At 39.6% G+C, this 23,686-nt stretch overlaps 1 protein-coding gene across 1 annotated transcript in view; it reads right to left on the reverse strand.

The window, feature by feature from the left end:
* SORL1 (sortilin related receptor 1) overlaps positions 1-23,686 on the reverse strand; it is a 226,561-nt gene that overhangs the window by 126,086 nt on the left and 76,789 nt on the right. The window contains exons 7-11 of the mRNA XM_001370225.4: positions 19,200-19,301; positions 17,815-17,984; positions 9,855-10,047; positions 7,163-7,280; positions 6,922-6,995 (exon numbers count right to left, since the gene is read on the reverse strand). Of these exons, the coding sequence (XP_001370262.2) occupies positions 6,922-6,995; positions 7,163-7,280; positions 9,855-10,047; positions 17,815-17,984; positions 19,200-19,301 (657 nt within the window). The remainder of the gene's footprint in view (positions 1-6,921; positions 6,996-7,162; positions 7,281-9,854; positions 10,048-17,814; positions 17,985-19,199; positions 19,302-23,686) is intronic.

Below are 23,686 nucleotides of genomic sequence, written 5' to 3' on the forward strand. Positions count from 1 at the left end.
CTCAAACTCTCATAAATTAAACATGAACTCAAACTCTCATACTTTGTATAGGTGGAAGAGTAAATATACACTATTCAGAAGTTATCAATGCTCTCTGAGTTTCTTTTTTACCGGTATTAATAAAGCCCAATACTTTTTTACTCCTTTGGTATTTTCCCTTCCACAAATATCCTATGTACTGTACTCTCAAGACCTTGCAATTGTGCTATTGCCAGCTGGGAATACTTGCTTCAATCTGCCTTTTTTTCTTATATTTGTTCTTTTTAATGTAATTTTTACTTCTTTATAACCCCATCTGGAAGTGTGATGTTAGAGTTAAGTGTGACAGTTCCATTGCCCTTGATAGAGAAAAGTTTGTTTGGATTTTTGCTAATCTTTTCCATCTTCTATTTGCAGTCCTCCTTTCATTTTTATCCATAACTGCCTGCAAAATTACTTAAGTTGAATATCCTGACAAACTTTCTTTAAACTAGTTTCACACTCTACTGCTTCTCTTGTTTATGACATGATATTTCTCATAATCATCCATCATCCTTCTTCATAAGATTTTGCAAACTAGTTTATATTCTAACCAAAGAATTGCCTTCGGCAGCCATCTATCTCCATTCGACAAATCGGTCAGATATTTGCCAACTAAGGTACTTTTTGAAATATTTCAATCTTCTTATGGTTGATAATTAATTTACATTGGTTGAACTTGAGAATAAAATGATAATTGTTTCAATGTCATTTGCCACCCATTTTCAATTTCTGACTTCCAACTATTTGTTTAAACAGTTTAGGGTAAGTAATACATCAGATTTTTTCCAATTAGTATTATTTTTTACTTATCTTGCCATTAGCTCTGAAGAGTCAATAATTTTACTATGGTCAAATTGTTGATTTGGGAATAACTAACATCAATAATAATCTTTTTCCTGATTACTAAAATATAATCAATTTCATTCTTTAAACTATTACTTGGTGCTCTCTCTATGTGAAGCACATAATTCTTTTCCTGAAAAAGTGTTCATGACATAGAGACACATAGGTTTCTAGTTAATCTACAAGTTGTTGGCTTCTCCTATTATTCCTTCTTCTAAACTATGTTTTCCCATATATTTCTTCCAAGTCTCACTTTTTCCAAAATTCCCATTTAAGTCATCATTTATGTGGAAACTGTAAAAATGGAGATTTGAACCCAGACTTCAATCCCCAGAAGTCCTTGGAACTTCCCAAAGTTCCCCAGAATCTCACCTGAGTGCAAGATCACACATTATTATTTAAAGGGGCTCTCTGCCTACTCGATCACTCTCCCTACTTCTGCTTCTTAGCACATGTGGCTCTCTACCAGGCAGACAAGATGTAGAATGAGTGGTTGTGAATGGGCTCTCTGAGCCTAGACATGTGCTTTCTATATTTGCATTTTCTTTATTTCTTAATCTTTAATAAACCTCTAAAATATAATACTTTTAGCAGAGAAACTAATTTTTAATCTTAACAGGACATGGACAAGAGTCACAAAGGATACATATATACCATATCCCTTGGAAAAATGTGAGTTCCTTAAGAACAGTAACAGCTTCATTTATATCTACAGACAGTACCTAGCACAAAGTAGGTACTTGTTAATGGTGAATTAAATTTAATACATTTTATTATAAGGAAAAGACCACAGTCTGAGGGGAGTGGAGGGGAGGGAGGAGAGGGAAGGGGAGGGGAAGGAAGGGAAGGGTAGGACAAAGAGATAATAAATTCAAAAAGTAAGACAAGAGCCTTAGAGAGGGAGGAAGAAAGGATAAGGGGGACACTAGGACATCCTTAATTTTCTGCTAAAAAGCCCATAGAGCTGGGACAATTAAAAGCAATACCCAGAGAAGAAAGGGTAAAGTAATATCCCTTTGGGCATCACAGTTCTATGCTGTCTTCTCTTCCTGTTTTCTTCACACATATCACTATCTGAATTTTGTGTACTAAAGTAAATGGAAGAACCAGGGAAGAAGAAGAAACTCCAATTTATACAGCACTATAAGCTGTATAGTTTTTCTCACCTACAACCTGTGATGTAGGAAGTGCAAGTACTTTTATCCCTATTTTATAAATTAATACATTGATACATATATGTTAAGTTATCTGGCAAAGATCACACAACCAGAAAGTAGCAGAATCACACATCCTCTCCCAACTCTGGATGCGGCCCTTTTTCCATGACATCTACATGTTCTACAAGGTTCTTCTCTGGGCCTTCTTCTCTTCTCCCTCTGTGGTCCTTGTTTAGGTAATCTCATCACCTCTCCTGGATCTAATCATCTCTATGCTGATGACCCCCAGATCTATAGATCTAGCCACAGTCTCTCCCCTGAGCTTAAGTCCCATATCACCTATTGGGTTTACTGGGGATTTCAAACTTAATGTTTCTGAGACATCCTATATTAAAGATTTTAAAAACTGAACTCATTTCCCCCAAATCCTCCCCTCTTTCACATGTATTTATTTTTTTAGTCCATGATTCTTCCAGTTTCCGAGTTTCATAACCTCAGTACGAATTCTCCCTCACTCCACATATCCACTAAGTTAGCAGATCTTGCTAATTCTGCTTTCACCTGTTCTCTCACATCCAACTCCTTCCCTTAACCACAGAGCCATCAATTTTGTCTGGACCCTCAGCACCTCTGGCCTAGATTATTTCAACAACTTCCTAATTGGTCTCCCTGCTTCGAGTCCATCCTGGTCAAAGCCTACCCTACACACTTCCTGCCAAAGTAGTTTACCTTGAGGGTAGATCTGACCATGAGACTCCCCTACTCAGCAGCTCCAGTGGTTTCCCATTAATTGCAGGATAAAATACATATTCCTCTGTTCTGCTTTTAAAGCCCTACAGACCCAGGCCCCTACCTATCTTCCTAGAATCACTAAACATTACTTCCCCTGCTACATTGCAATCCAGTCAAACTGGTCTTCTCTCTGTTCTTTATTTGTGACACTACATCTGTCCCATGTCTCTCTGTCTTTGTGGGAGTCATCCAATGCATTCCTTCCTTAGTTCCACCTCAGAGCTATTCCCTTCCTTGAACAATCTGCAGCATAAAACCTTTCCAGATCCCCAAAAGTACTATTACCCTCCCTCACAAACCACATTGTAATCAATTATTTTGTATGTATATGGACATGAATATATGTGTATTATATATATGAATGTATATGTATAAAATACATTTTTTTAACCCTTACCTTCTCTTAGTATGAATTCTAAGACTCAAAGAGTCCCCAGGGCTAGGCAGTTAGGATTAGTGATTTGCCAGGGTCACACAGCTAGGAAGTATCTGAGGTCACATCTGAACCCAGTACTTCCCATCTGTAGTCCTGGCTCTCAATCCACTGAGTCCCCCGACTGTTCCCTCCCTTTCTTTCTATAACAGGCAAGCCAGAATGTCATATCTTTCTATACTTGCTTTTATGTCATAGAAATGCATTCCCTAGAATCTTCAACCACAGAGCTGAAAGGGACTCCAGGCGGTTATCCGACCCAACTCTGCCATACCCCACCACTGCCACCCCTACTTCTTCTTACTTTTAGGCAGATAAGATATTTAATTCCCATTTCACAGGTGAGTCAACTAAGACCCAAAGAAAGTATTATAGTCCAGGCATCATAGCCCCCATCCAGGGACACAATTTTTATGAAGAAGGACTAGGCCTTCCCACCAACTGCCAACCAACTATTTCTGAGTCTTGGGAATAGAAATGTCCCCCGAACCACCAGACCCTCTTCCAACTCAGCCCCTCTGGTCTTTATTGAGGGGAGAAATCCTTGTGGAGAAGGGGCTTGGGCTTCCTCATCACTACCAGCAATGACTGCTGACCAAATGCCACCAATGGGCAGGAAAGCCTCCTGTACAAAGACACAGACAGCAGGGAGGAGGAGGCAGAGGCTGAAGGAGGAGACAAAGTTGGGGGAGGGAGGCCTAAGAGTGGTAGCACCTCCCAGATCCACAGTCCTGCCTCCAATGGAGCCCTCTCAGTCAGCATGCAGGGAAATAATTCCTGTGAAGAAAGGACCAGCTGTGCCTACCAACTGACTCTGCTGGGACAGCCCAAGCGCCTGAGAGTCCTGGGAATGCCTGCAGCCCAGGGCCCTGGTCATTATGCTTGGAAAATAAGCCAGGGTACAGCCCAGCCACTGCTCCTGCAAGCGCTACTGGTACAACTCCAAAAGACCCAGAAAGGAAGTTTTGCCACCAAAGTCCTTGACACTACAAAATGGTTCAACATAAGAAATTGATATGATTTTATCCATGGAAATTGCATCTGTTCTCCCTCTGGACCCAAAGGGTCCTGGGACCTTCCCATCTGACTTGCAACTGAAAGCTTCCATAGAGGAGGTATATACACCTCCATTAGAATGTGAGCCCCTCGAGAGCATTGCTCTTGCTCTTCTTCTTGTATCTCCAGCCCTGAGCACAGTACTTTGCATCTAGCAAGCACTTAATAAATTCTTTTTCATTCATTCTCTCATGTAAGAGAGTTAGGAACTGCTGCTTGTCTCTAGCACATGGCCTGAAACAGAGAAAGCACTTAAATGCTTGCTGAAAGACTGTTTACACACATACATACATACATCTCTGTCTACCTTGCTCCTCCACAGTCCTAAACCACCTTGGAGAAAAAGGCTGCACTCTCTCAGCCTTTCTCTCAAACAAATGAAATCTCATACTCTTGCTCTGTGCTATCTATGTCTATGAATAAAGCCCCTTGTACAATGGCCATGTATTGGGAGACACTTGTAGCTGCCCCAGAATTCACCAGACCACACCACTTTGCTGGGGAGGGGAGGGGAAAGATCCTTCTTTCTTCACAAGAGGAAATTGCTTGCAGATGTTCAAATACCAGATTACACCAACATCAGAACATACAAGCAAACCACAAGCCTGGCCAAGGGAGAGAACACCCAATTTCAAAAAGCACTTCTAACGCCAGGGAAAGCAAAAGCAGCTGCTGAATCATTCCCGGGGGGTCTGGGCAAGGATGACACACAGACCTGTCAAGTGTTCCCGCTTTTGTTGTACTGTGTGTGCCTGTTGGCTTTTACTCTTCTAGCCCTGGCGATCCTTCTCTGAATACAGTGGCATGTGGGCTCTATACCTCTCAGTTTTTCACACACAATACAATAAAACCAGGATTTAGAGCTAGACAGGACTTTTTCTTGACCAGTACCCTTATTTTGTAGGTGAGGAAATGAAAGCCCAGGAAGGTAAAACTGTCTTGAGAGAAGCAATCCGCTTCAGTTAAAAAAAAAAAAAAAGGCTGGGCTTGGGAATCAGAAGTCCTCGGGTCAAGTCTAAGTTCAACTGACTTTCTAAGTGACTTTGGACCTCAGCTTCCCAACTTGTTTAATGAAAGGCTGGGCTTAGATGATCTCTACAGGCTCTTTCAGGTCTGGATCAAACAACCTCCTACGTCACAGGGCTGTTTTGCAAATAGTGCTGGCTGAGTTGTTTCCTAATCTGTAAAATGAAGATTCTATCTGTGATCCCTGTTGTGAGGGACAAATACAAGCTAAGTTAGCCAGTGAGGGCACAGTGCATAGAGTCAGGCTTGAGAGTTCAAATCTAGCCTTAGACACTTCCTGGTTGTGTGTCCTTGGCCAGTCACTTATTTTCCATTTGCCTCAGTTTCCATTCACTTCCTAAAATTGTGGTGAAGATAAGATGAGCTAATATTTATAAAGCACTTGGCCCAGTGCCTGGCATGAAGTAGGCACTATATAAATGTTAGCTATTATTAAGTGCTTTAAGAGTTACATAACTGGCAGCCCTTGCTATTAATGCTATAGATATAATGAATGTTATAGTACTTTAGTAATCATAAAATTTAAATTATTATATTAGTGCAGTAGGAAGAGTCTTTGACTAAAATGAGAAGACTGGATTCAAATTCTGTCCTTTTCACTTACTACTTGTGTGACCATTAAATCACTTAATTTATCTGGGCTTCAGCTTCTTATCTGTAAGAGAGAGCTCTAGACTATATAAACTTTAAGGCCCTTTCCAGATCTAAATCTGTAATCCTATAACCCAATCCTATGGGTTAGGTTTTATAATTTCACTTAGACTATCAATTGCTTAAGGACAGAAACCACATCTTTTACTTCTGTGTTCCACACAGTCCTAACCAGAGAATGTGAAAAATGCTCAATAAATACTTGATATATTGAATTTTACAAGGTTTAGTAGATCAAATTCTGGACTACAAGTTGAGAAGTCCTGGGTTCAAATAGTGCCTCTACCTCTAGCTGAGAGACAAACCGCAAGTTTACTTAAGCCCTCTGACCTTTAGTTTCCACATATGCAAAATCCAATAATGCCTACAGTGCCCACATCATAGGATGATAGAGAGAATCAAATGAGAAAATGTGTAAATGGGCAACTAGGTAGTAGAGTGGCTAAAGTGCTGAGACTGGAGTCAGAAAGACTGAGTTCAAATGCAACTTCAGATTCTTACTAGCTTACTTCACTCTGTTTGTCTCAGTTTCCTCATCTATATAACAAGCTAATTGGAGAAGGAAATAGCAAACCATTCAAATATCTTTGCCAAGAAAAACCATAAAGGGGGTCACCAAGAGCTGGGCACAACCGAAAAGCAACCACACAACAAAGAGTACCTGTCACTCAGAACTGTTTGTGAAGATAAAATAAAATTATATATGTAAAGAGCTTTGCAAACCTTAAAGCATTATATTCTATTAGCCAATAGTAATAGCAGGTCTTCCTGACTCCAAGTCTAGGACTCTCTCTACACAATGCTAATTGGTTTCTACACTTTGTCTCATAGGCGCGTCACTCTATCTTTAATCTTTTAGACTCCTTGAATGTTTTGGGATCCAAATGTAGAGCCCACCCTCCCAAAGACAAACCAAAGGCTGGATAAGAGAAAGTCCCTGACCTCTCTCCACCTGGCGCCAGCACTGCTCGAGATGTACACATTGGTCTTGCTTGCCATGTTCTTTCCGACTGACCCTAAAGTGGGAAGAAAAAAAACAAACCAGTATTTAATTCTCACAATGTGCACAGTAACCATTCACCTCATTCAACAAGCAACCTTGCCATACTGCTCAACACCACTGCTTTGACAATCATACAACATATCAAAAAGACAAGGCAAAAGCCAGACAAGATGCACATACCTGTGGCAACAATGAGTCCTGGAGCTGACTCCTTGGAGAGGATGGGCATTCTCCGAAGCTGGAAGTTCAGCAGCTGACTGAGGCGTTGAGCCAAGTGAAGGGAACAGCCATGAGAAAGCTGCAAGGCAAAAGTTCCAGATACTGGTTAGTGTCTGATAAAAGGCTTAGATTTCCTAATGAAAACTAAGTCCACTGTGCAAAGGCATCATGCCAGACAGAGAAGGAAGAAAAATTCACTTAAAGGGAATCAGACTCAAAGTCCACATCCCTCAAGGTGAAGAGGACATTGAGCCAGTTACTCCCCTAGGGTGGTAGGTATGAAGACAGGAGTGGCTGGGAGGACCATCTATTCAAAAAGAATCTCAAAAAACTGCCACTAGGAATCAATGCCAACTCAAGAAGAAAAAGGAATAGAATTCTCTCCATTTCTGTCTCAGAGAACCTCTCAAGCAACTCAGAACTAAAGGAAAATGAAATGATTCCATGGTCCTTATTTTCCAAGTCAGTGGAGACAGGTTTTTAAATGTGACTTAAGCAATTCTGACAGTGATAGAATGAAAACCAAGAACTAGAAACCAGAAAGGCTCTGGCTGATAAACCACCACACACACCAACACAGGGAGATGCGGTCATATAAAATGCTCCCTTTTCGCAGAGGATTAAAAATTAAAGTCTGTTGCATAAGGAACAAAATTTTTACTATAAGACTCAAATTCTTCAAAACTGCCATTATCACTTAGGTTCATGCCCTTAGACTGTATAACCAGAAAAGGACAAAATGCAAAATCCAGACATAACATTTTGTTAATCTTTCTGTCTCTCTGTCTCTCTCCCCACCCCCTCCCACTTCCACAATAATAACAAAGTCCTAAAGATCACTGTCTGGCAACATATTCAGAAGAGAGCCTAGAATTTCCAGCTACAAAAACCAAGTATATGTTTATAGTGCAGGTAATAACCAGAGCAAGAATTTCCTGATCTCCAAATTCCTGTTCAAAAAGTTCTCTCCAGTGACTATTCAACTTGCCAGCTTTATCACTGGGGAATGAAAACTGGAGCAACTTGAACAGAATCTCAAAGAAATATTTATTTGCTAAATCCCTTTTTCCAGGTTCATTTTTTTATTTCACCTGTAAGGAAGTCTTTTCATTTATGACTTTCCTGTGTCTGAAGGCAATCATATTTTAACTGTTCCTACACATTCTGGTTTTCACTGTTTGACATCACAAATAGAAACTAAAGCCTGATTAATACTCAGCTCTACAGTTCTTAAGTAAATACATTTGTCAGAAGAAAACAAAGACAATTTAGAGGCAAAAATGAGAAAATTTTACCTTAGCTAAACTTTAAGAGTAGCAGTAGTGTTTTTCAAGGGGGACTCAGCCCTTTCCACTTCCCTGGTGGCCTCCCTAAAACCCCAAAGGTTCTATTTGAAGTTATCATAGGCCTCTCTGTTCTGTAAGACACCTCAGTGAGGGACTGGGATCTGGTGCCAAGTGAAGCAAAAAAAAAGGATCTCTATTTGAGGGGCAGAGTGTTTGTTAGAATTTTCCAAAGGGCCACATATTGAGGTAGTTGAAGTTATTAAGAGGGGGCCATGTATATGTGAGCATTTGCATATAAATTATATCTCTCTAAATAGATTGATGTTTTCAAATTTAAATGCATTAAAGGATGAACTGAACTATTTTTCTCCTTGTTCTTTCTTGCCCAGCTCATCCTACAGCTCCAAATCCTTATGTACAGCTAGAGTAAAGGTATATAGACTCCCAAGGTCACAATGCAGAGACCAGGATGTGGGGTGGGGAGCAGAGAGGTAAAAGTCTGTGGATAAATAAATGATTAAAGATCCACCAAGTGAAATCTTGTCCCTTAGTTGGTGTTAAATACCAACATATTCAAAGCAGCAACTTCTTGTGATAATAAAGAAAAAAATGGAAACAAAGTAGATGCTGTTTGAGGAAAGGTGTATCAAAATGTGGTACTAGATGCTTTTAGTGGAATATTATTAGGCTGTAAAAGAAATATGAAAAACTCAAAGAAATTTGGCAAGACATTTGAACTGAAGCAGAGTAAAGTAAGAAGCAGAAGCAAGATTAAAAATATATAAAATCTTCACAATAATGTAAAGAAAAATAATATGAAAAGACATTCGAATTCAGATTAATGCAATGACCAATGGTGATTCTAAAGGATTTGGTGATGAAATCTGGCTTTAGCAGAGAGATGGTAGAGGAAGGGTATAGAATGAGGCATATGTTGTCAGACATTGTCAATGTGTCTGTTTCTCTTACTTTTTTTGTTACACGGGAGCATGGGGAAGGAGCAGAGTAATGGGAAATGACAGTGATATAAAAAAAGAAACCCAAAGGGTCAATAAAGCTAAAAAAATCTTAATGGGTATCTTTCTGAGAAAATAAGACAGATGGGGGTCACAGGCAGGACAAACTGTAAAAATAATTCTAACATATGAATGTGACTACGGAACTCTTAGAGAAATTATAATTACTATAGTGTTATATACTGGTAAAAGCTGGCACCATGTAATAATAATGGAGTTCCTTTATTATGTCAGCTTATTTTTTTTTCTAATTTTGCATTTTTCCTCTAATGGTTAAAAGAGGTAAACCATTGTAGGTTACAGTCACTTTTCTCCTTGTGAACACAGAAAGCAAGATAAAGCAGCTGATACCTCACAGTCGATTTTCTCTCCATATTCAGTGAAGGCTGGAGCCTGAAGGAATTCCCAGGTTCCTCCCTTGTCAAAGGTGATGACCGACCTCATGTTCTCTTCACTCAAAGACCCATTAATCAGGGTGGCAATGTAAACCCCTTGGACTCCTTCCACTCGGTGAAAATCGGCAAAAGGTTCATTTGCAAAGTACCTACAACCAGAGAAAGTGAGTAGAGCTGGAAAATGGAAAACCAAGCATTAAAGCTGACTAATATTTAAAAACATAGAGTAATTTTATTTTCCTAAAAGCTGAAGAAAGCTGACCCTATCAGCAGCTCTGAAGAAACCTCTGAGATAACTCAGAAGGATGAGCAGCCTGGAAACAAAGGAGATTAATAGAAAAGGCAGTGGCTCTATATGAAGCTTGTTCTTATGCCTAATACTCGTTTTGGCAAAGATACCCGTAAAAATCTTGACCAAATCACTTCACTCCTTTGAGTCTCAGTTTCCTCATCCAGAAAATAGGAATAATAATCCAACTCACAGAATTGTAACCAAAGAGCTTACAGAAACATGACTTATTTAATAATTTCATCATCACTATGATGCAAAAACAGGTCTAAGAAACCCCATCATTTCTCGACTATGGAAATTCTCTAAAATGCTCTGGTGCTGAGGATAATCACCTTGGTTTCCAGATACTTTTTGCAGCACTGATTCAAGAGAGAGAGGTTTGAAGTCTGAACTGCCATGCCACTGTTCAGACATTCAATCTGATTCTCTAACCTGTAGCTCCAAGGAAACCTCTCTAAGGACTTATGTTGAAGACTAGAAGGGAATAATTCATTTTCTCTTTCTTTCTTGTGGGATCAGCAAAGCTCTCTAATGAATGAATAAATGATTTTTTTAAAAAGCATTCATTAAGCACTTGGAAGATGCCAAGCACTGTGGTAGGCCCTCGAGATACAAATAGCCCCTGCTTTCAAGGAGGTCACACTCTAGCTTGAGGAGGCCACACATATACACACAGCAGAGCTCCATTGCAGAGTAAAGGGAGAGGTTCTGGAATAAATAAGGTATAACAGCATGAAAATGAGGGTAAGACCCAGGGGCTCTTAGGTTATGTCAGCAGGTCAGGTGGAAGTCCCCAAGGTCTGATGGGCATAAAGGCAGGGCAGACAGTACTACTACTACTACTTCTCCATTGTACCAGAACGACTACGGTTGTTCAAGGCATAGGATGGCATGGTGCCCAACTATACAAAACCAATCTATTGATCCTAAGCAAATCTCATAGACCCACCTCTTTTCCCTGGTGGCTAGCTAAACTACTGTGGTGCTTATGTTTGGAAAACAGTTTCATTCTAAATTAGGGCACAGGATATAACCATAATAATCCTATGAGATTGGCACACATATATTTCAGGCACAAGTTTTTAAACAGTTTTATATTTTTAATCTGCAGGTTTCACAGCTGCTTAAATAAAAGTCCAAGATGAAAAATGTTTTGCTTTTTATGCCCCTGTTCCTACCCTCAACTGTTTGAACAAAAGGGGCCATGTGATATAGTGAAAAGGAAGTTAGACTTTGAGTCAAGAAGACTGCAATTCAAATTCAGCCTCAGAACCACAGTATCTGTGTGACTCTGGCCAAGTCACTTCACCTCTGTCTGTCTCATCTGTAAAATGAGGATCATAACAGAACCCATTTCTGTGGGTTGTTAGGTGGATCAAATGAAATAATAACTGTAAAACACTTAGCACAGTGCCTGGCACATAGTTAAGTGCTATAGAACTGTTAACTATTATAGCGATTATTAATCTCAGTGCCCTAGAGAGTGTGCTGGTATGTACTGATAATAATTATTCCTCATTCAAAGTTCCCTATACCAGTGAAATTGCAAGTCCAGTTAAAACAATAAAAATAAAAATTTTGACCATGAAAATTTCATTAGCAATTCATAGCTATTGTGCTATAACCTCCAGGGAAAAGGAAAATCTACAACATTTGCTTTAACAAAAAAGCTTCCTCTCAGTTGCTTAGCAGAGGTGTCAAACTCAAAGCCTTACCCATCAAGCCCTGGAAAAATGTTTCAGTAGGCTGAACCACATGAAAATTGAACTGAGAAATACTTATCAAAATAAAAATGCAATACAATCTAGACAATGTTAATTTAGGGTTTTCTCATCAACATATGGCCTACAAGGTTGTGATTTAATTGAGATTTGGCACCACTGGCCAAAAGCAATAAGAACTGGAGTGACTGTTCCAAGGTCATATAGCCAATATGTATTCAAGAAAGAATGTGGACATGGATTCTTCCTGATTCCAAGGCCAGCTGTTGATTCATTAAAGCTCATTGCCTCTTCCTTAGCAGACAGGTTTTACATCTACTTACAGAAATGTTCTCCACTTTTCTAAAGAGAACATAATTTTCTTGAGGGGAAAAAAAGGCTTCTTCTCTCTGAGGAAGATGGTAGAAAATGGAGGCCAAGAGTCAGGGACTTGTGTAAGATACATAAACTTCAGATAAAATGCAGAAGCTATGGCCTAAATATTATATGAAATGAGGTCTTCAACCTTAAAAAGGGGTTAGGGGGAGGCACAAGGGAGAGACAGTGTAGCTCAGTTATTTTTGTCCATTAGCCTTCCTTAGAGTCTATTCAAGGTTTAATATCTTGTTGTTCCATATTTACACCAATTTTCTTAACCTGCTTTTATTCTATCATCATGAATCAATTTATCTCAAATTTAATGGCTTCTTTACAAACATCAGGGACGTCTGTGCTTCCCTAATTAAAATAAGTCCTACTCCTTTCTCCAGGTCAATTTCCCCAAATTGGCAATCTCTTATTTCCTAGTCCAAATACATCCTTTCCTAAACCTCAAAACATTCTGCTTTTCTCCCAAACCAACCTTCCATCTCTCCTCTCTTTGCTCCTGTCAATCTCTTGTGAGAAATCCCTAACCTTATCCTCTCTGCAGTGTGAGAGGTTATTTTTTCCATTTCATTCCTGACCTGCCCTGGTTTGTAGCACTCTCCTTACAGCCTTCCAGCATGCATCTCAGCAAGGGTAGTTGCTATGCAGCTCACTACCCTGCGGGCTGCCCTCAGATGCACTGACTGCAGAATCCAACAGACAAGCACAGCCAGCCTTCCATCTTCTTAACAATTCAACCATGCATCGTCACTGAGGCCTGACAATTCCTTGGTATGGCTGTTCTTCCAATACCTAGATTTCTAAATGTTGCTAACTACAAGCACCACCTTTATTTGGGTCTTACTGAAAAGTCCTTTTTTCAAATTTAAAAAGAATAAATGAATTTTAAAAAAATGTCTAAAGACTAGTTATGAAACTCTGTCCTACTCAGCCCAGAATGCTTTGGAAACCATATAGTATTCCATTTCACATCAGGAGGGAGCTAGTTTAAATCAGCCTTCTAATGCAAGATCAGAGTTTAGAACTGAAAGGATCTTCAAAGATTACCTAATCTAATCTTTATTTTTGGCAGATGAGAAAACTGGGGTCTAAGAAAGGCAACTGACATTCCCTCAAATAACAACCATTATTAAATGTTTGGGCCAAGTAGCCTGGAAGAATGGACAAAAGAGCCAGGCTCAGAGTAAGAAAGACCTACAGACTGAAGTATCTCTGACATACACATCTGGGAGATTGAGGATAAATCAGGGCCCATATAACTTTCTTCTTTCTTTTTTAAATAACCCTTACCTAAGCATTGGTTCTAAGACAGAAGAGCTACAAGGGCTAGGCAATAGGGGTTAAGTGATTTGACAAGAGTTACAACAGCTAAGAAGTGTCTAAGACCTTATCTGAACCCAGGACCTCCTTTCTCCAGTCTGCTTCTCAGCCCACAGAGCCACCTAGCTGACCCCATCTCTATGGCCAAATTGAACTAATTTAACCCCTCCTCTAGGTTAATAGCCCTTTAAACATTTGAAGCCAGCAATCAACTGATCTTTCTAGGTCATAAACTTGATACTTTTTACCATCATGGATACACTCCAGATTTTTTTAAAAACATGTGTTGTCAAATGAAACAACATTCTATCAGTTAGTCAAGAAGTATTTCTTTCTCTTTTTTAACTCTTATGCTGTCTTTGAATTGATACTAGGTGTCATTTCTAATACAGAAAAGTAGTAAGAGCTAGACAACTGGGGTCAAGTGATTTGCAGAGGTAAGAAGTGTCTGAGGTGACATTTGAACCCAGGTCCTCCCAACTCCAAGCCTGATACTCTATCCATGTATTATCTAGCTGCTCCTCAGACAACTTTCTAAGAATATACATTGCTGCCTAAATGGTAGAGGAAATTCCCTCACTAGAAGTTCCATATCAAAGGTCTAGACCTCTCCCACCTCCCATAGACTAGGCAATATTCCAGACACCGGAGATATAAAGGTGAAAAAAATGAAAACAGCTCCCACCTCAAGCAGCATTCATTCTACTATGTGTGCAAGAGAAGAGGGAAGAAGGAGGAATTTATGTTAATAAGTAAATGCTACAAAAATCCACCACAGGAAATCTGAGGAGGAAGGAACACTAATAACTGGGGGAATCAGAAAAGGTCCCTTTAGCTAAGCCTTGAAGGATGCTAGGGATTTCCAGAGGGGAGAGTAATGAAGGAGAGGATCCCAGGACAGAAGGCAGTGAGGCAGAAGATGGAATTCTGTGGACCACAAACCTCAAGTATATTGATGTCACTGTATGAAGATTAAATTAACTCCCTTGCCCATTTTTTAGATTTAATCACCAAAAGTATAAACACCCCATTCACATTTGAGTGGGGGAGGTCTGTGATCCATGTGTGCAATAGTGGATGACAAATCAGAATCAAAATGACTGCCTCCTGGGCAGGCCTAAAGAAAGCTTCAACTATAATTGGTAGATGTAAAAGTGGAGAAAGGCACAGGAAGTGACGCAAAAGAAAGTGTCTTTAAAAGGGAGTTACAACTTCCTGGGAGAACTTCAACTTCTTCTGGAGTTCCGAGTTTGAGTTGGAGGCTGGTAAAGAATCTACTGACTAGACCTGAGACCCTGTACCTGATAAGACTGTCCTTGAATCTCTCCCTTTGGACTGACATGTGGTGAGTGAAAGAGCTGACTCCTTTCCTGGACTTTCTAAGGGATTAGCCTCAGGAGAGAGGCTCCCTGCATCCCCAGGTCCTCGGCTCAAAGCCCAGGCCTCTCTGGTTAAGGACTAAACTCCCCTGCCTGGGTTGAGCCAGGGGTTGGAGCAAAATACTTAGTGCTTAGGCTAGATATCTTACCCTATCCTCTCTCTGATTTCTTACTTCACTCTTTCTATATTTTATAAATAAATCTCTTGGAATTAATTAAAATTCCTGGTGAACCTATTCTTAAATAATCCAGTCCAACCATTTATTTAAAAAAAAACCCTTTTCTCCCCCTTACAACTGATAGAGAGAATGGGTGAGTGGGGAGTAAGGTGGAATCATCCTAGAAAGATAGGGTGTAGAACAGAAGTAGAAGGTGATTTCTAACCTAGTTCCTTTGACTCCAAAACCATTGCCCTTTCTGCTTGGACAAAAGGCCTCTCTCTATGACTTGCCAGTTCACCTTCTAACTAGAATTAAAAAAAACAAAAAACCAGACAATATGGGACCATACAAATGTACCAATCAGAACAGGACCAAGCCCTAAGGGAAAACAAATTGTGTGAAAATAAGAATGATTAATAGAACAGGCTGCTTTGTAACAACAGCAAGACAGGAATGGAAAAGCACTGGGCTAAGAAATAGGAGCTCAAGGGACCAATTCCAACTCTGCTACTGATAAGCTGTGTGATCTCTAACAAGAAGCCTGACTTCTCTGGACCTCAACTTTCTTAATATTTTCTCTTTTTCTGATGCTTTGAGGAGGAGGAAATAGGTGTAGCAGGAAAAGGAATAATAATTGACATTAATATATGTATATGCCAGGGGCTATTATTTTGTCAGCATGCAAAACTCTAAGAGGGCTCCCTCCAATGACAAAGGACATTCTATGACTCCATAAATGCATTCTGGAAAAATGCTTGAAGCAGTTAAGTAATTTCCCCAGGGTCATGCAACTAGCAAAGGTCAGAGGAAGGATCTGAACCCAGTTCTTCCTGACTCCAAGCCCAACACAGTCTTCCATCTATGCCATAAGTGAGATCTGGTGCTTTAGAGTTTACAAAGTACTTTAAATGTGCTCTCTTATAAGAACCTCCATAAGAAATTGGTAATACATGTGCTCTAGGCATTACTATCCCCATTCTACAAATGAGGAAACTGAGTCTCAGAGATGTGACAAAGGTGCCCAATTATTACTCCTACCTGCCCTTTCCCAAGTCCTTCAAAAATCATCACCAGACCACAGATACTGGCTGGAAGGGATTATTAGATGTTATCACAAACTTATTTTACAAATGGGGAAACTAAGATTCAGCTGTTAAGTGGCTTGTCCGAGGCACACAAACAACAAATGATAGAGATAAGTTTTATATCAAGTCCTCTAACTCCAAATCCAGGCCTCTTTTCTTTACTGTGGGCTTTCCCTCAGTATATATCCTATAATACTACTGTGCTGTAAGGAATGATGAACCGGAGGATTTTTACATGAAATGGAAGAACCTCCAGGAACTGATGCAAAATGAAATGAGCAAAACCTAGAGAACCTTATACACAGAAATTGAAACATTGTGGAACAATCAAATACAATGGACTTTGCTACTACAAGACAATCCCAAGGGACTTATGAAAAAGCATGCTCATGCTATCCACATGGAAAGAAGGAACTATGGGAACAGAAACACAGAAGAAAAATAAATGACTTATTTATTTATATGGATCTATGATTGAGAGTTTTGGTTTTAAAAGACTGCTCTATGGAAAAAAAATAATATGGAAATAGGTATAAATGGTAACATTTCTTTAACCCAGTGAAAGTGCTTATTAAATCCAGGAGGGGGGAGGGAAAGAAAATGAAATATGTAAATATGGGAAAATATTTAGAAAAAAAAAAAGATGTCCGATAGATCTCCTCCCCTTCACAGCCAAATCCCCATAAAAAGTTGTTTATACTAATTGCTTCCACTGCCTCATCTCCCATTCATGTCTCAACCTCTTGAAGTCTGGCTTCTAATGCCACTCAACTAGAGTTGTTTGTTCCAAGACCACCAAGGATTATTTGACTACTAAACCCAATTACTGAATTACTAGAGTCAAAGTTTTTATACAGTCCTCATCCTAAAATCTTTGGCAGCCCGTGACACTGCTGACCACCTCCTTCTAGCTAGACTCTTCTTCCTACAGGTCTGACTACTCCTTCATAGCCTCCATTCTTAGATCATTAACCAATTTATACCCTTCAAGAGTTCCCCAAAGCTCTGACCTGATGGGAGAGTACAGAAGAAGGAAAGAGGGAGAGGAATGGGAGAGAGAGATAAGGAAAAGCTCAGCATTTAAGAGGTGAAAAAAGCCCAAATCCTTTGTGCTTACAAACTTCTGGTTTTCATGGAGAGAACTATACAAGTGATTCAAAGATTCCCTAAGTCTATAAACTGCAAAACAAATTGCTCCTCTGCATTGGTACAAAGATGTTTTACACTGGGAGTTCCCCAGAACCAGTGAAATCACATCTGGACGCCATCATGTTCTCTTCCTCCCATCAAATGTTTCATTTAAAGAAGAAATAATGAGGCTTTATTCTAAGCTACTTGCAAGTAAGTCATATCAATAATACTGGTTCCCCTTGGTTTGATGTTTTCCAAATGATTTCTTCACTATATTGATCTCTCAAAAAACAAACAAATAAACAAAAACAAATGACTGAAGAATTCACCATAATGTTAATAAGTCTGCCTGTGCTGAGGTAGCCCTAAAGACCTCAAATAGTAGATTTCTTGGTCAAGAGTTTGGGGTGGGGACAGAGACGTAAGGGAGCTGGAAGGGAAAGGTATGGCTGTCATCTTACCTCACCAAGGTGTCACTGCCTGCTCCTCCAGGACTGTAGTAAAGGACATTCTCCAATGACAGGGAGAACTTCAGTCCATCTGCCTCAGAGATGTACAAGTTGGTGCGGTTATTGCTGTGGCTTACACACACAAACACCTGGTCTTCCGAGGCATCCGCAATGTAATATTCCTTTGGGACCAAAGCCAAGAAACAGGTCAGGAGAAGTCTACTTTCCCCAAGACAAGCCCAGAAAGGGCCTTCCAAGAGTTTTGAAGGTGGGGATGGCTGGAGGCAAGCACACCTATCTCCCCAGCTCTGGCAAAGAAGCTCATGCCATTGTTTCTGTCCTCTGATCCTACTGGGAATAGGCAGGAAAGGGGAAGAGAAACCAAGGCCAGCCAGGCTTGAAGAACAGTCCTCCAGGTTGAGGAGTCCAAAGGTTATCCCCAAAAACTTATTTTTCCTTTTTGATTTCTCTCTCCTTCCCCTTGTATACCCTTGCCAAAATAGCTGTCAAGGAACAAATACACATTAATCTAAATTTCTGATCATTCCATTTTTCTCTGTGGGAACAGTGGGTATTAATAATCCCCGAATAGCCACAAAGAAGGAAGCTGAGGAATGAGGAGGTGAAGTGGGAAAAGAAGTTTGGATAATCATTAAATTGGATAATTTACTCCTAACTCCTAAAGAACCAAACATAGACAATCCCTGTTGGATTAAAAGCTGATAGATTCCCTTTGCCCAAATGTACCCCCTGCATCTCTTCATCCTTCTGCTAATCTACGACCTATATTAAATTTCAAGGCCCTCATCAAATGCCACTGCCTCCAAGAATCCTTTCCTCAACTTAGCCCATGCTGGTGTTTTCACTCTTATAAATTCCTTTAGTTTTTACAATTTGTATCATAAATTTGATTCCTTGATTTAAGAATTTGGAGATTTTGGATTTGAGGATTCAAGGATGGCTGGATCATTCTCTGACTGTTTTTATATTTTTTAATCTCCTTAACTATACCAGTAGTTCCCTCCAGGACCTGAACTATGGTTGAATACTTAGAACTGGGTGTGAAGCAGGTACTTTAAAAATGTGTTTTTATTTGGCTTGATTTCCTGTCCTTTGATAATGGCTGACTGACTCTGTGGCACCAGATGCCTGCTCTGACCTTCTTTCTTCTACTTGAGGCAATAAAGATGCCAGGTCAGATCTAGCTCAAATACTGAAAAAAGATAAATTATTCTGAACAAAGAGTAAGCGCCCCAAGTCACAGTGCCCAAAGCCTCCCCCTGACATCTCCAACCACAAGGGACATCCCTGGGGCTCTCCTCTAACCACAGGAACCCTGACAAGAGCAGGTGAGTGGGAAGACCCTCCCTTCCCCTGAACAATCCAATTCCACTCACATTAATGGGATGCCTGGTGACAAACTGGGCGGCTCGCATGGGCTTTCGGCCAAAAGAGACCCAGAGCTGGACAGAAGACTGCTGTTGACTGCCCAAAAGATGCTGCCAGGGAGAGAAAGAACTTCAATTAATTACATCAGATTAGAGTCACTCTAACAAACAGTGAGAGGGCAAACCATTCCAATTCTCTATGTCTCTAGGCAGCATTCCTATAATAAAGGGTTAGGGTTAAGAGGGCAGACAGTGGTGCCAATGATTTCATACATAAAAGCATATAAGGGGGATATAATTTTTCTTTGGTCATTTTTTATTTGATGAATAGCTTCCGTATGCCAAGAAAACATGGCAGGCACTGAGAAAACTCAATGGAAAAATATGATTGGTCATCTAAAATGAGCAGGTATAGATGGACAGAACAGTGACCTACATCACTGAAGGGGGACCTACACTGAGGAACTCTCAGGTACATCTGAGTAACTGAGTAATTATGGTCAAATAGAATTATAGTGTCCCGTTTCAATAAATAACTAACATTAACAACACAGGAAAAAGGATTGCAGATTGGCCAAACATGAAACTTTATTTTACTCCAGAATATGATCGTTCAAATACGTATCTCACTCTATGCACATAAAGCCAGAGGCCTGAAGTTGAAGATCTGAGCTCCAATGTTCCCTCAGACACTTACTAGTTGTGTGATCATAGGCAAATTACTTCACTTTTATCAGATTCAATTTCTCCATCTGTAAAATGGCCAAAATAATAGCTTCTACATCCTAGAAATATTTTGAGGACAAAATGAGATGATATTATTATACTGATAAATACAGGTGTCTTCTGCCTTTCTTACTAGAGATTCCAAACAATCTCAGAGACAGCTTCAGGATGACTAAAAACTCATGATTTAAAAAAAAAAAAACACTCACTACTCTTCCAAACTTCCTAATTTCTACCAAAGGCACTACCACCTTCCCAGGCTTCCTGGTTTGCAACCTCAATACCATCGCCTATTCCTAATTCACCCTCACCCCAAGTAGACTATTGTGCTACCTATCATTTTGTGTTCTAAAAAAAGACAAATCCCAATGCTAGGTTTCAAGAAAAAATGCTACACTTTCAAGTTATTTTAAAAGTTGTACTGTTTTCACACTGGTTCAAGTGTTAAAAGTTGTCAACATTTTCTGTCAAATAAAAGTATACTGAAAAATAATCATTTTAAATGAAAAAAATTAATTGTCAAATCTTGTCACTTCTACCTCTACAGCATCTCTCTTATCCTTCCTGTTCACACAACAGTCCTACAGATCTTAAGTTTGCATTCTTATCTCCTCTAAACTGGATTATTCCAACATTTATTACAACCACCTCCTAAATGTCCTGCCTGCCTCAAGCCTTTCTCCATTTCACTTCTGATCTATCCTTCACACAGCTGCCAAAGTGATTTTTCCTTAATTATAGGTCTGTCTCTGTCACTTCCCTAATCAATAAACTCTAGTGACCCCCTTCTGCTCTAAGATATACGAATTCCCTCTGGTCTCAATCTTCTCAGTGAAGTAGGAAGTTAAGCTATTTAACTCAAAGTGTGATAGGTCAGGTTCAATTGAGAGTTTGAAAAAGAGAGAGAAGATTGCAGAGTCACCGTGGTGATGAGACAAAGTCACAAAAGAGAGTAGAAGGTTCATCATGCAGCAGTGAAGGCCCAACTGAGGGTATCCCTCCCACTACCTCCTATCATGAACAGAGCTTGCAAAGATTTCATTTCTCAAAGACAGTGGATGTGGAACTCAAAGGAAGGCAATTAGACATTACCCAAGGGGTATAGGGAACTGTAAAAATGATGGTATAGAAAAAGAAGAGGGTCAGAGAGTCTCTCGTGTGTCTACAGGAAGGGAGAAAATAATGAAGAAGATGAGAGAAGAAAATTTAATGATCATGATGATATATAATAAAGAAGACAAAGATGGACAGCTAAGTAGCACAATGGATGGAGTGCCAGACCTGGAGCTGGGAGGACCTGGGTTAAAATCTGGTCTCAGATGTCACTTAACACTAACTACCTAGCCCTTATTACGCTTCTGTCTTAGAATCAATACCTAGTTTCAATTCTAAGATAGAAAGTTAAGAGTAAAAATAAATACTTGTTAACTGACAGAATGTTTCATTTGATAACATGTTTAAAAAAGTTAAAAGTGCATCCATGATTGTAAATGGCTTCAAGTTTATACCCTAGAAAGATCAGTTAATTGCTGTCTTCAAATGTTTAAAGGGCTAAAAACTAGAAGGGTTAGATTAGTTCAATTTGACCCTAGAGATGGGAGCACCTAGGTGGCTCAAGCCTAGAGATGGGAACTCCTCAGTTCATATCTTGCCTCAGATACTTCCCAGCTATATGACCTTGGGTAATTCACTTAATACCCACCACCTCATTCTTATTGCTCTTCTGCCTTGGAATCAATATACAGTGTTGATTTTAAGGCAGAAAGGTGTTTTTTTTTTAATGTGGCCCAAGAAGGCAAAATGAGGAATGATGGGTAGGAATTACATAAAAGCAAAATTAGTTTCATATAAAGGGAAAAGTTCTCATTTATTTGGAGATATAAAAAGACAAGATGTAAAATTCTAAAAGCAGAATGAATAACCTGTCATGGAAAGTGAAGACTTCCCTGTCATTGAAGGTCTTTAAAGAAAAGCTGGATGGCCATTAGTTTGGGGCATTTTGTAGAGGGAACTCTTTTTCAGGTATGGATTGGACTAGAGAGCCCCTGAGATCCCTCCCAGTTCTGAAACTGGGTAAAACAAGAGGGCTCAGAAAGACAGAGACAAGCAGGAGAATGAAATGTCATGGAAATCGATGGAAGGGATAGTGTTTAGGAGGCAGGAGTAGTCAAAAGAAATAAATACCATACAAGGAAGAGAAGAATTATAAAACAGTCAGTAGATCTGGCAGAGGGTTTTGGAATAAATGGTCAGGAAGTAAAGACCATGGGCATAAATTCTGAGATCAGTCAATTCTATAAATCTGGCATTGAAATGAAATTGAGAAGTGGGGAGTGTATAGAAAGTGGTAGTAAGTCTGGGATTTTAATTTTTTTTAATGAAACCTCACCAGCTATGGCAATAGAACACAAGCTCTAGTATATCCTATACCAAGATGGCTAGGAGAATAGGTCTTCATCGAAGGACTGACCCAGCTCAGTTTGAAGAAGTTTGCCCCCACTATGGGATCAAAATAATGAATTCTGAAATTGTATCAGCCCTCAACAAGATAAGACTGTATCAGGGGAGGAAACACCCACATTGATACCATCCCAGACCCTTGAAAATACTGTAAAAAAAAAAGGAATTGGGAAATGAACATTTTGTAGGCAGTGAGGAGAGGATAAGAGAAAAAGAAATCGGGGGCTTAACTTTGGTGTTTCTTTTCTCCCAGACCTCCATTAAACATGTCCTTTTAGGAAAGTTGGTCTTCAGAAAGAGTCCAGATAGAGGCATGGGTAGAGGAGGTATTGTATAGTAGAAAGATGATCTCAGATCCAGGAAGTCTTGGGTTCACGTTCTGCCTCTGATACAAACTGACTTTGTGACTCTGGGCAAGTAACTTCTCAGTGTTCTAGATAACTCTATAAGACTGTATGTTGCCAAGAATGTGAAAGAGTTTCCCCATCTGGGTATTTCCTGTACTAATGAAAGCACAGATCTAGTGCCTGTAGCAGAAGAAACAAGGCTTGGGATTTTGCTTTGTTTGGGGGATTGGGTGGGGGGGGGACAAAGAGGATATGGGCAGCTAGCAAAATAGAGCCTAAACATTGAGGGATGCTAAGAGGGGGCTGCCATTTTTGTACTGTTTCCACAAAGGAAAGTGAAGTCTGTGGCATAGCACATAGGACCAAAATTAATCTGTATAAAAATCAAAAGGTATATAAGTACATCATCTAACACCAAAGGTCTTATAAAAACCATAGTGTAAACTAACATAGTGTGAACAAGCTAATAGGCTGCCTAGAGAGTCTGAATAGATTAACTCCAGAAGCTAAAATTAGGTACAGAGGCAACTGAAAAAAGGATAGTTACTTGTACCCCCATAAAGAACTCTAGCAATGAATCACGATAATTCATGATGATCAAAGGAAGCAAGTGGCATGAATAACCCAAAACTATTTCTAAATAGCTTTGCAATTAATTATGTGACTTAAAAATATATAGAGAATATACAGAAAGAATGTATAGAGAAGATTTATTTCTAGATATAAGAAGAGAGAGAAACAGAGGAGAGGGAGGAAAAGAAGAAAGAGGGAGAGGGGAAAAGAGAGAAATAATAACCCTTCACATTTCTACAAAATTTAGGGGCTTACAAAGTGCTTTCCTCACCACAATGCTGTGTGTGTGGTAGATACTCCAATTATTATTATCCCCATTTTAAAGATGAGGAAACAGAGAAGTTGAGTAATGAGTGGCCCACATTTATACAGCTGTGAGTATCAAAACTG

This window comes from Monodelphis domestica, chromosome 4, assembly GCF_027887165.1.
Source record: "Monodelphis domestica isolate mMonDom1 chromosome 4, mMonDom1.pri, whole genome shotgun sequence".
Taxonomy (NCBI): Eukaryota; Metazoa; Chordata; class Mammalia; order Didelphimorphia; family Didelphidae; genus Monodelphis; species Monodelphis domestica.